Below are 14,006 nucleotides of genomic sequence, written 5' to 3' on the forward strand. Positions count from 1 at the left end.
TAGAACACAACCCTGCTTAACTCCTGATTTAATACAAAACCAGCTGCTAACCTCATTTCCTACCTTAACCGCAGCAGTGTTTTTCTCGTACATAGCACTAATCACTTTAATGTGTTTTTCTGGTATACCAGACAAGGAAAAAACCTTTACTAAAGCTCCTATATAAACAGAATCTAACGATTGCTCATAATCTATAAAACTGAGTACCAAAGGTGTTTTAAAACTTAGGCACTTCTCAATTATTATCCTAAGAGTGAAAATTTGGTCAACACATCCTCTACCTTTTCTAAAACCGCACTGCTCTTCTCTTAAAACTTTGTCTACGGCATCTCTCAGTATAAAAAGTATCATATTACTAAGCAATTTGCTACCTACCGAAACCAGACTAATGCCTCGATAAATACCACATTCACTTTTATCACCTTTCTTATAAAGTGGCTTAATTAAGGTTTTCCTAAAATCGTTAGGCACTTCCCATTTTTCAAAAATAATATTCATAATCTTCAATAGCTTATTTCTAACCTTAGAGGAAAATTCTATCAATATGAAAATTTACACACTGCCTAAAAACACCAAACCTCACATTTTAAACACCTATGCCAGGTGATTTGTAGACAAAACTCTTTTTGAAACACCCTAATAACAGTGTTAGACATAACACTGTTAAAAACTAATGATGTTAAATAGCCTAAACTGATAGTCAATAGTAGGATCTCATGAATACACTTTAAAGCTTTAACTTAAGAGTGCTGCCAAATCATGGACATGGAATAAAAGTTAGAATAAAGCTATAGGCGGTTATCGTTTGGTATGAATAGTCACATTAAACTTCAAAATAACAGGTACTGCTAATGATAAATAGATGAAACCTAATGGAAATTAAGTCAATAATCAAGTTGAACTTAGGACAACCATAAATAAGCCTTAAACCCCAAGGGCCAGACCATACAATTTTGAGTTTGAACTAAAAAAACTTGAGAGTAGGCTTCTAAAAAAACATCTATTTTTTCATTTCTTAAACTAGTCATGACTGCTTTGTTGGTTTATGAATTTTGTCTTTATTTTTGATAATTTTTGAAAGTGTGAACACATCTTTGCCTCCTGCACACATATAAAGAAGAGAAGTAGACTTCATAGAAAACAAAACTGTTGCCAGAAAAGGAACATTTTTGTCTGTTTCCAACCCCCACCAACCAAAGAAAAATTCCTCTGTCAATTGGACCACCAATCCTTTAGTGTAACAGGTAATAAAAATAAGTCCAAGTAATCATTTTGGTTGTTTCAGAAGGATGAGCTGACAGTGCATAAAACATGGGCACTACTCTACTTCCTAGCAACCGCAGTTCCAAATATTCAGGCACTATTGCAGGCCTCTATGATTTAGAGGAGACAATTGGCAGAGGGCACTATGCAGTGGTAAAACTAGCCAGGCATGTGTTTACTGGGGAAAAAGTTGCTGTCAAGGTCATTGACAAAACCAAATTAGATGAAATCTCACGGGACCATTTATTTCAAGAGGTAAGGTGATGTTTAGCAATTGTTGTGTCTATTCTTAACTAATCTTATCAGAATAGATTTATTTGGTAGACAAAAATGTGTAAAAGAAGGCATTGGTTTGGTATTTGCTTTGATCCCCTGCATGTCTTCTTAGGGATCCAACCTTCTTTTCCTAGTAATGATTAACTAACTGGCTAATAATAGTCCTCTAATATGGGAATATATTGACAAAATGATCTAATTAGAGGATTGCAAACAAACTACTAATAGAACAGAAGGATGCATTGAATGACCTTTCCAATGATGCTGTATAGGAAAATTGACATCAATATAATGATATAATAGCATGTAAAAGTTGACATCAATATGAGATAATCTATATTAATTTTCTAAATAGTTTTTTTTTCAACATTGTTCCCCTTGCAAATGCCATCATTGATGTTCAAATATTTTGTGTAACCAAAGAGGCTTTCCTTTAACTCTCCTTTCCCTTTACTCTTTCTTTTAACTCTTTTTATTTTAGTTTCCTTAAACTCTGCTGTGAAAAAAGTGTTCCCAATTTTTTGGTTTATGTGTGTGATTTATTTTTGTTAGTTGTTTGATTTATTCCTCAAATTTATGTTGTAAAGAGTCTAATCCAGAGAGACAAATTATGTCTTTTAAAGCTTATTGGATCCTTTGTGGGGAATTTCAATCCAGTAAAAATAAAACTTACCTGATTTAGATTTGCCTAATTTGTTCTCCTGTTTGAAATTTTACTCTAAAAGCTGAAAAGTTTATAAGCACAGGATTTTTGTGCTGGTGGGTCCTCTGTTTTTCTGTGATGTAACTATTTCATATAATCTTAAATGGGATGAACACACTTTTTGTATTGCAGAGAGTTGGAACTTTTTTAAAGAAAACGCAGACTCAACTCATCCATGGGCTCAGTATTTAAATGGGAGTATTTATGTTTATTTGTTTTCAGAAACTCCTCCTTAATTCATCCAGTTTTTTTCCACTGCAAGATTTGGGGCACCTCAATAAGGATATGCCATTCTTCATTCTAATGACCCTTTGTTTCCTTGAAACCCCTCAAAAACTCTCTTGAAAGAGGATTTCAAAAGTTTCCACCTGACCGCTGAGGGTGGTAATTGAAATAAGTCAAGCTGTAATGGGTCTCTCTTAAGGTCTAAACCTTGTCCTCGCCTCAGAGTGGGTAATAGTATATCCTTGCAAAATATTGTGGCGAGGTCTAGGCTGGTTATAGTGGGGTACAAGGTATAGCATGTCTTTTGAGAGAACTAAGGGGGTTTTGAGGGACTATAAAAAATTGAGGAAGGTTTCAGAGTGTGTGCTTAGGATAACCAGTGGGTTTGGCAAGACTATGTATACCTGGGAGGATTGTAAATATATAATATTCCAGATGCACAGAGAAAATTCCTCTGGAAGAGTCTGAGTTCCCGTTTATTAGGATACCATATATTATGGATTCTTAGACTGGTACCTTTGAAGACTGGTGACCTTTCTTAGACAGGTACCTTTGATTCTTAGACTTGTTTTATCTGTTGTTGCTTGTATGATGAACAGACAGTGTGATGTTTGTCAGTACTTAGGTTTTTGTATTTTGTCTTTGACTTGTGAAAATGTCAGATAAGACCATTAGACATGGCAGTGGTAATATTGATTTCCATTCTGTCCTCAAATAAAACACAAATTGTCCCAAAAATCATACCCATTTTTATACAGCACAAAAAAAGTTTTTCTTCTGGGCATAATCTTAGGACATAGTTTCATGCTATTTTTTATCTTTATAGCTTTCTACTATCTTCATTTTATAATTCTGTGTGTTGCTATATTTAGTATTATATACTGTATTGTGTTTCAGTATGTACAGGGTTTGTCTGGAAAGTAATAGGACTAATTTTCTTTCACCACGACTGTACTTGGGAGCGTGCGCACTCCAACTGGATTTAGTAGAGGGCTTTCCTAGCTAGCAAACGAGCTGCTGTTCAGTTGTCTCCAAGCAACTGGAGAGTCAGGACAGGCATTTTTGTGTGACGTGTTTTCTGTGAGTGGTGCAAGCCGAAAATGCAGCGTTCGTTAAAACAGAGGTACGCGATTAAATTCTGCATGAAACTCGGTAAATCTGCGACAGAGACGTTTGATATGATCAAGCAGGCTTACCCAGATATTGCTTTAGCAAGAAGTGGTGTTTCGGTGGCACCAGGCCTTTTTGGAGTGCCGAGAAGAGGTTGCCCACGAAGACCGTGCTGGAAGATCTTTGAATTCGATAAAAACCAACAATGTGACTCGTGCACGCTAAGTTTTCAGCTCAGACTGTAAAGTAAGTATTCGTTCAATAGCCCAAATGTTAAATTTACCAAAACCTGTTGTTCATGACATAGTGACGGTACATTTGAACATGTGCAAGGTGTGCGCGAAGATGGTCCCGAAAATTCTTAATGACGACCTGAAATTGCGGCAAGTGGAAGTGTGCCAATAAAATTTGAACATGTGTGAAAGTAACCCCCAATTTTCACATAGTGTAATCACAGGAGACGAGTGCTGGATCTTTGAGTATGATCCCGAGACAAAGAGGGTCGACGTCTCCTCGCCTAATAAAGGCAAGAATGAGCAAATCCGCTCATTGTCTTTTTCAGAGGCAACGCTGTAGCGTTGCCTATAGTAAAGGCCATACGGCTCCGGTGTTTTATTATTTTTTTTTCCAGAGGCACTTCATATGGAAGGGGTCTTCGTAAAAAATTCAAAGGGGGCTCATTCGACTGAAAAATGAGAGGTATACTGCCCTTTTTAATAGTCGAAAGTAATTGGAGGCCAACTAGCCCCCCACAAGCCCATCGTTCCCCCAAACACATCCAATCAAAATTTTCAGATAGCCATTTTATTCAGCACAGTTGATTTCAAGATAGAAAATATGTTTTTGAAGAGTATACTCCCCGATAGCCTTTGAGGCACGTGTTGTTAGTTGCGCTTTGGGGGCACATAAAATTTTAAAAGGCGTTCCCGTAAAAACTTCATAAACTACTCATTCAATTGGAAATTCAAAGAGATATTGCCCTTTCCAATGTTTAAAGGTGACTTTTGTGCGAATCGCCCCCCCCACGCCCATCATTCCCCCGAAAACATCCAATAAAAATTTTTAGATATCCATTTTGTTCTGCGTATGTGATTTCCAGATAGAAAACATGTTTTTGAGAAAAAAACTCCCCCACAGCCTTCAGGGCAAGGATTGTAATTTATAGCCTGGGGGCATATAAGGTTTTCATAGAAGGTGGTGTTGTAGAATATTCAAAAAAGGCTCATTCGATTGGAAATTCCGAGGGCTATTGCCCTTTGTAATAGCCGAAAGTGATTTGAAGGCAACTAACCCCCCTCTCACGCCCACCTTTTCCCCAAACATCCAATCAAAATTTTAAGACGGCCATTTTATTAAACGTAGTTTTAAGTTCTGGAAATTAGGTCTTTGAGGATTACAACTCCCCCAAAACCCTCAGGGCAAGGGTTGTAATTTAAGGATTCTCCAAATCCTTCATATAATTGCTTATGGAAGGGATTCTCATATAAACTTTAGAGAGGGCTCATTTGATTGAAAATTGAAACTTCTTGTTCACTTTTTAAGAGTCAAAAGAGATTGAAGGGCAACTAGCCCCTCTCCCTCCTCCACGCCCTAAATGCATCAGATAAATATTTTGAGATAGACATTTTGTTAAAATAGTTCAAAGTTCTGATAAGAAAAAACTCCGGTGACACAGCCCACCAGGGCCCAGGGGTAGGCGTTGTAAATGGGAAGGGGTTTTGTATGGGAAGAACACATAGAAAATCTATTATAATTATCCAATTATAAGGTTAAAATACATACTCTGTGATAGATGCAAAATTGCTTTGGCACACAAATTCCTATTAAGGTCAATTCAAAACGACCGTGATCCCTTTGTGTCAGCAAGTGAAATGGTCTAAACCCCCTTATTGGAGCTATTTTTTCAATCCATTCATTGTTGTCAATCGCTGTCCACAAGTTATGCAAGCTGTCGATTGTTCATATATAAGGTTTTTATCAAAGAGGTAATCGTATAGACTTTGAAAAAAAAGCCTCATTCGATTTAAATTGAAAGTTCTGGATCCGTTTTTTAAAGTCAAGAATAATCGGACAGTAAGCAACCCCCCCCCATGCCATAAAAACTTGAAACTTTTTACAATCAAAAAAGAATAAAAATTAAATGAAAAAAAAACTTTACGAACAAAAAGTTTTTCAAAGAAAAGTAAAGGCCATTTTAAACTTAAGCTCAGCAGATACAAATACCTGTTAGAATTCAAACTCAAAACGACCAGAAATTACTATTAAAGAATAAATTAAACCCAAAATGAACAAAAATTAAATAAACAATCATAGCAAAAAACATACAACAAGTAATAATATAAATGAATAAATATATCTTAAAGCAAGTAATTATTGGATTGAAGATGAAAATAAATCTTTAAATTAAAAAAAATGTTGTGCTGTTGAATTATAAATGAAACTTATAACGAACAGAAATTAAATAAACAATCACTGCAAAAAAACGTACAATACATATTATTGTAAATGAATAAATAAATCTTAAAACGAGTGAAACTTAAATTGGATATGCAAATCAAGTTTGAATCGAATAAAAATAACTACAAACAAGAGTTTGGGTATCGTCTCACTGCAGAAGCCTAAAACCTGCTGCGTCATTGGCGCTTTACTGAAAACGAATTATATTACATATATTTTCTTTTGTACTTAATACTGAAAATAAATATTAAAATTCCAGTAAAATTTTGAACTGATGAGCTTTTAGCAATTAATATCATTATGCATCAAATATTTAGTTTAATTTATTAGTTCTTTTCAAGATTGGTCAAGACAAATATTGTTTTACTGCAAACAAAATTTGGATACTGTCCCCTTCTTTAACTGTACAAACCTAAAGCCTTCTGCGTTATTGGCACTTCACTGAAAACGAATTACTCGTATATTACAAATTTATTATTTTCTAGTTCTTACAGCATTGAAAATGAAAATAAAAATTACAGTGAAAAAAAAAATCTTGAACTGATGGATCTTTCAACAATTAATATCGTTATATATCTAATATTCAATTTGATTTTGTTTACACTTTCCAAGACTGTTCAAGACTCATAGTTTTGCCATTTTTTTAACTCTGCCATTTTTTGTAACTAATCGTGTTATTTTGTTATGAAAACATTCTTTAGCTTCTAGACATTTTTATTTGAGCAGAATATTGCACCTCAAAGTTTGCTGAACATGTATTTTGATGAATAAAACACAAAAATATAAAAAAGTGTTAAGTTTCGGAGTGTTCCACCACTTGCAAGCAAGTGCCAGTGATATTTTTGAATCTGCAAGGTCAATTTAGGGGTGGATGGTAGGCTAATTCTCGTAGCAGCCCCATTCCGTCGTGGTATGGTTCACATTTTCAACACCTGGCGTCCTGACTATCATATAATCTACCAAGCATACAACTACCCCAAATCAGTATCAATAAATAAATGAAATCCAAAACGAACAAAAATTAAAATAAATATTGGAGTCAAACTCAAAACGAGCATAAATTAATGTGAGTAGGGTTCAAAACCCCTATGCTTTCTAAAAGCCAGAATATAGTTTGTTCTTTACTGAAAAAAAATTCAAACGAGTTTACTGAAACAAATTATGCATTGTCAATTTAATATACATATGCTGATATTTATTCCCTAAAATCTTAATTAATTTTTGATTTCTTAAAGTTACAAAAGTGAAAATATTTCAAAGAATTGTTTTCAATAAAGCACCAATGACGCAGTAGCTTTTAGGCTTCTGCAGTGAGACGATACCCAAACTCTTGTTTGTAGTTATTTTTATTCGATTCAAACTTGATTTGCGTATTCAATTTAAGTTTCAATCGTTTTAAGATTTATTTATTCATTTATATTAATATCTATTGTATTTTTGTTCGCATTGATTGTTTGTTTAATTTCTGTTCGTTTTAAGTTTCGTTTATACTTTAATAACAAAATGTTTTTTTTCGTTTTAAGCTTGATTTTCATATTCAATCTAAGCATTACTCGCTTTAAGATCTATTTATTCATTTATAATATTACTTGTTGTATGCTTTTTGCTATGATTGTTTATTTAATTTCTGTTCGTTTTGGGTTTCATTTATTCTTTAATAGTAATTTCTGGTCGTTTTTATTTTTAAATTTAAAAGGTATTTTTATATCAATAGGATAATTTTAAAATTGCATTTAAATTTATTTTTAAAAAATATTTTTATGATATTTTTTTTAATTATTTGACATCAAAGGTGTCGTCCACCACGAATTTGTTCCTCCTTGACAAACCGTCAATGCCAAGTTTTATGTGGAAGTGCTCAAGAGACTCAAACGAAGGCCCAATCGGGTCCGACAAGACATTACAGCTAACTGGAAGTTGCACCACGACAACGCCCCGGCTCACACAGCTTTTCTCGCGAACAGCTACCTGACCAAGGCCAGCATCCCAACGCTTCCGCAGCCCCCTTCAGCCTAGATGTGGCCCCCGGACTTTTTTTGCTTCCTTGTCTGAAAAGACTCATGAAAGGCAAGTATTTTGAGGCGACAGATCCAAGCAGCATGCACCGCGGTTCTCAAGACTATTCCGGAGAATGCATACCGTGACGCCTTCAATGCTTGGATATCGCACTGGCAGTGCCGTATTGACGCAGAAGGAGCCTATTTTGAAAGTTTTGAAAGAATTGTAACGATTGACTAAATAAATGTTTTTAAATCGATTCAGTCCTATTACTTTCCGGACAAACTCTGTATCTTGTGTTCAGGTTGTGTATTTAGCTTTACGACTAAGAATTGTGTGTCGATCTTCCTTATTTTAATGTTATAAATTTATTTTCATGATTTATGCCGTAATTTTGTTTATACTATTACTACTACTGACAACTCACAGCAGCATCAAGCCACATGAGATTAACTGAGCTGTTGACTGTTTACATTGTTTGATATGTATGACAGCATATACAATTTTTAATACATTTATTAATTTAGATAATTTTGGAGACCACACTGCCTTTCTATGACGATAAATAAAATTTAAATAGGGATAAAATCCTTTTAATCGATAGTGTTTCACAAACAGTGATAGAAATTCACAAAAATACCAGATATTTCGGTCACATATGCAATTTTACTACTAATGACGGTCGCTGCATGTGTGACCAAAATATATGGTATTTTTGTGAATTTCTATCTCTGTTTGTGAAACACTGTCGATTAAAAGGATTTTATCCCTATTTGAATTTTTATTTATAAATAAATTTTTTTATATTACTTAATAAAATGAATAAAGAATATATTATTTTTTATAAAAAAAGTCAAAACTGCTGATTTCATTTCAATATTTTAAAAGCTGCTGTTTGTAATATATATAGTTGGATCTAATATTAAGCCTATATATAATGATGGAATAGAGGCTATTGAAATAGGATTTCTGATTTATAACAACTTCCCTTTTAAAGGCTTTAAAAAACATTTTATGTCACAGGTAGGGCCGTATCCAGGATTTTTTTTTAGGGGGGGATTATAAAACGATTTTTTTTTACAAAAAGTACTTAAAAAACGCATCAAAATTTTGTTTACGTTCATTTTAGTTACATTTTTATGAGTCAGACAAACACTTCGGGGGGGGGGGGGGGGTCAAACCCCCTGGATACGGCCTTGGCCCCAGGGAATATGATTTTTTTAAAATACAAGTCTCTTTGGCAGGTAAGATGCATGAAACTGGTTCAGCATCCTCACGTAGTCAGACTCTATGAAGTAATTGATACTCACACAAAATTATACTTGATACTTGAGCTGGCTGACGGGGGTGACCTCTATGACGTCATCATGAAGCATGAAAATGGTTTACAGGAACCAATTGCACGCAGGTATTTTAGCCAGGTAGGCAATAAAATATATTTGTTTTGTCAATTGTCAGGTACCTAATTATTGTGAAACGTATACTGCTTTCTTGGTCTAGAAGGCGTATATTTCTTTTTTAACCTTTCTCTTTATTTTAGAAATGTTAACTTAATTTATGAATTGTAAGTGTTATATCTTAATTTCAAGTAATCAAAACTAAGACTTAATCGAGGAAATATATATATATATATATATATATATATATATATATATATATATATATATATATATATATATATATATATATATATATATATATATATATATATATATATATATATATATATATATATATATATATATATATATATATATATATATATATATATATATATATATATATATATATATATATATATATATGTGTGCATTGTCACTTTAATATAATTATGCTGATATTTATTCCTTAAAATCTTAATTAAGCTTTGATTTCTTTAAGTCATAAAAATGAAAACATTTAAAAGAATTTTTTCAGTAAAGTACACATTATATTGTAGTTTTTAGAAAGCATAGGGTTTCAGAACCTGGCTCATATCAATTTCAACCCGCTTTCAAATTGACTCTTTTAGTTATTTAAACTTCTGCTTGTTTTGGGTTACACTTATTTATTGTCACTGATTTGTGGTAGGTGAGTTCGAGGTAGATCGCTTAATTCAATCTCTATTCATTTTTGGTTTAATGAAGTTCTTTAGTTTTTTTTGAAAACTTTATTTTGTGGAAAAGTTTTTTTTAATTAATTTCTGTTCTCTTTATATTGACATAGTCTTTTTCAGGGGAAAAAAACTGAGCCTCTTCTAAAGTTAAACAACCACTCCTTCCATAAAAACTTTAAATACCTCCTGGGCATAACTTATAACCCTTGACCCTAATCTCTGGGGTTTGTTTCAATCCCAAAATCCTTGTTATATGATATTTAGACCATTTTGAATAGAATGGATATCTCAAAACTTCTATTAGATGTATTTTGGGACAACATGACGCGTGTGTGTGTGGAGGGGGGGGGGTGGGGTTAACTGCCCTCCGATCACTTTAACTTTTAAGAATAGCACTAGAGCGTCTGATTACTAATCCAATGAGCCCCCTCCGAAGTTAATATGACCACGCTTTCTATAAAAACCTTATATGCCCCCAGGTCATAACTTACAACCCTTGCCCTGAGGGCTTGGGGGATTTTTCATACTCTAAGACATAATTTCCAGCCCTTTCAAATACATTGAACAAAATGGCTATCTCAAAATTGTGATTGGAATTGTTTGCGGAAATGATGGGCGTGGGGGGACATTTGCCCTCCGATACTTTCGACTAATCAAAAATTCTCTAGTCCTCTCAATTTACAATCGAATGAGCCCTTTTTGGAGTTTCTACAACAAAACTTTCTATAAAAACCTTATACGCCCCAAGGGCATAACTTCGACCCTTGTCCCGAGGCCTATGGGGGGAGGGTTGTCATCCTCAAAGACATAATTTCCAGGCCTTTCAACTACATTGAACAAAATGGCCATATCGGAATGTTGATTGGAAATGATGGGCGTGGGCGGGGGGTGATTCTCCTTCCGATTACTTTCGAAAATTAAAAAGAGCAATAGTCCTCTCAATTTCCAATCAAATTAGTCCTTTTTGAAGTTTTTACGACAACGCTTTCTATTAAAAACCTTATATGTCCTCAGGGCATAAATTACAAACTTAGCCCTTAAGGCTATGGGGGGGGGGGGCGGGTTATCATACTCAAAAACATAATGTACAGACCCTTCAACTATGTTCAACAACCTGGATATATCAGCATGTTATGTGGGGAAATGATGGGCGTGGGAGGGGGGCATTTGCCCTCCAATCGCTTTTGACTGTGGATAAGGGCACTAGCCCTCTCAATTCCCAATTGAATGAGCCCTTTTTGAAGCTTCTACGATAACGCTTTCTATAAAAAAACCTCATATATCCCCAGGTTATAACTTACAACCTTTGTCATGGGGGCTGTGGGGGGTTTGTCATCCTCAAAGACATAATTTCCGGACTTTTCAACTACGTTGAACAAAATGGCTGTCTGCAAATTTTGATTGAATGGGCTATTGGAGATGGTGGGCGTGAGGGGGGGAGGGAGGGTTAGTTGCCCTCCAGTCTTTTTCGACTATTAAAAAGGGCACTGGGTTTTCCAATTTCCAATCGAATGAGCCTTATTTGAAGTTTCTACGACAACACTCTATAAAAACTTTATATCCCCCGAGGGCATAGCTTGCAACCCTTGCCCTGTGGGTTGTGATGGGGGGGCCGTGTCATTCTCAAAGACCTAATTTCTAGAACTTTAAACTACGTTGAAAAAAATGGCTATCTCAATATTTTGATTGGATGTGTTTGGGGAAATCAGGGGAGGGGTTGCCCTTCAATCACTTTCAACTATTAATAAGGGCACTAGCTCTTTCAATTTCCAATCGAATAAGCCCTTTTTGAAGTTTCTACAACAACGCTTTCTATAAAAAAACCTTTTATGCCCCCAGGGCCTAACTTACAACCCTTAGCCTTAGGTCTATGGGGGGAGGGGGGTTATAATTCTCAAAGACATAATATCCAGAACTTTCAACTACGTTAAAAATATATGGCTATCTCAAAATTTTGATTGGATGTGCTTGGGGAAATAGTGGGCGTAAGTGGGGGTTAGTTGCCCTCCAATCACTTTCTAATATTACAAAGGGCAGTAGCCCTTTCAATTTTCAATCGAATAAGGCCTTTTTGAAGTTTCTACGACACTTCTTTCTAAAAAAAAAACTTATATGCGCCCAGTGCATAACTTACAATCCTTACCCTGAGGGCTGATGGGTTTTCATTCTCAAAGACCTAATTTCCAGAACGTTCAACTACGTTGAACAAAATGGCTGTCTAAAAATTTTGATCGGATGTGTCTGAGGAAATAATGGGCGTGAGAAGGGAGTTAGTTACTCTTCAATCACTTTCGACTATTAAAAAGGGCACTAGCCCTTTCAATTTGCAATTGAATGAGCCCTTTTTGAAGTTTCTACGTCAACGCTATCTATAAAAACTTTATACCCCCAGGGCATAACTTACAACCCTTACAAAAACATGCTGAACAAAATGGCTATCTCAAAATTTTGATTGGGTGTGTTTGGCGAAATGATGGGCGTGAGAGGGGGGTTATTTGCTCGCCAATCACTTTCGACTATTGAAAAGGGCACTAGCCCTTTCAATTTCCAATCAAATGAACCCTTTCTGAAGTTTTTTTACGACAACACTTTCTATAAAAACCTTATATGCTCCCAGGGCCAAACTTACAACCCTTGCCCTGAGGGCCGTGGGGGGAGTGTCCTCCTCAAACACATAATTTCCTGATCTTTAAACAAAATGATGTTGAACAAAATGGCTATCTCAAAATTTTGATTGGGTGTGTTTGGGAAAATGGTGGGCTTGGAAGGGGTGTTCATTGCCTTGCAATCACTTTCGGCTATAAAAGGACACAAACCCTTCCGATTTCCAATCGAATGAGCCATTTTCGAAGTTTCTAAGATAACTCCTTCGATACGAATTGCCCTGGTCTAAAACTAAAAAAAAAATAAATAATAATAATACATATTGCCAACATCGTTCTTTGCTTAGGGCAGCGCTATTGTGCTGCCTATGATAAGAGCTTGACGTTTCTAAAGCAGGGTTCTCTGATCTGCTGAATCTGATTCTGTGGTTTTCATTAAGATCGCATGACTTTTGGGAGTGTTTTCTCTCTTTTTCGTAAGTCAGGGAAATTTTTTCAGGCTCCTAGCTTTTGATGGGTAATATTAAACTTAATTAAGTTGGTATCTTTAGAATCATCATAAAAAGCGATTTGTTTGATGTATGTTTTGCTATGTAAATAGCACAACTCGGATCCCCTAAAATGAGTTAAAAAATAAATATTGATGAGGTGTTTTCCTTGGTCACCTAATCTGATATACATTTCGTAGATCATAGAGTTACGCTTAGACAAAATAGGAAAATGACCCCCTTCCCCTTCCTGTAAAAACAGCTGTTTGACATAGAGCAACGTACATTTGTTCATTTTTTGTAGTTGAAAATAAGCCTGATTAAATTTTTCAATCCTGTTTTTAAAATCACGAAGAGCTGTTATTTTGTTGAATAAAACGTCAATCTATTTTAAACCATTTATTGCTATTAGAAGAACTTATGCTTGCAGTGAAAAATTCAATGCTTCCATCGGATTTCAGATGCACTGTTGACATTCCATCAGACGTTCCATGCAGTGCCAACTCGTCATTGTTTTCCCGTGACTGTTTTGCTATAGACAAATAATAAATCTTGAAACTCAGATAATTTCTACTTGAAAAAACATCATAGTCATCTAAAATATTGTGTGAAAACGAGCTCCGAGACCGTTCATGAGCTTACGAAACTATAGTAATTCATGAGAGACTGCAATAATTTGGCTGCGATTTTTAGTGCATAGAATTCAGTGTAACAAGTGACATAGTAATTTTCAGAATCCAACTGACGGCAGTATTTTTCCCATATTTATTGTTCCAAGTAACTCCAGG

The 14,006-nt window shown here is 35.0% G+C and overlaps 1 protein-coding gene across 4 annotated transcripts in view; it reads left to right on the plus strand.

Annotated features, from left to right (window-relative positions):
- Snrk (SNF related kinase) overlaps nt 1-14,006 on the plus strand; it is a 74,976-nt gene that overhangs the window by 6,918 nt on the left and 54,052 nt on the right. For 3 of the 4 annotated variants that reach the window (XM_089096258.1, XM_089096261.1, XM_089096260.1), the window contains exons 2-3: nt 1,286-1,518; nt 9,277-9,453. In XM_089096258.1, coding sequence (XP_088952384.1) covers nt 1,312-1,518; nt 9,277-9,453 — 384 coding nt within the window. In that variant the 5' untranslated portion in view covers nt 1,286-1,311. The remainder of the gene's footprint in view (nt 1-1,285; nt 1,519-9,276; nt 9,454-14,006) is intronic. The other variant, XM_089096259.1, reaches the window with a different exon arrangement.

This window comes from Artemia sp. Qi Xiang Cuo, chromosome 11, assembly GCF_049724085.1.
Source record: "Artemia sp. Qi Xiang Cuo chromosome 11, ASM4972408v1, whole genome shotgun sequence".
NCBI classification, from domain to species: Eukaryota; Metazoa; Arthropoda; class Branchiopoda; order Anostraca; family Artemiidae; genus Artemia; species Artemia sp. Qi Xiang Cuo.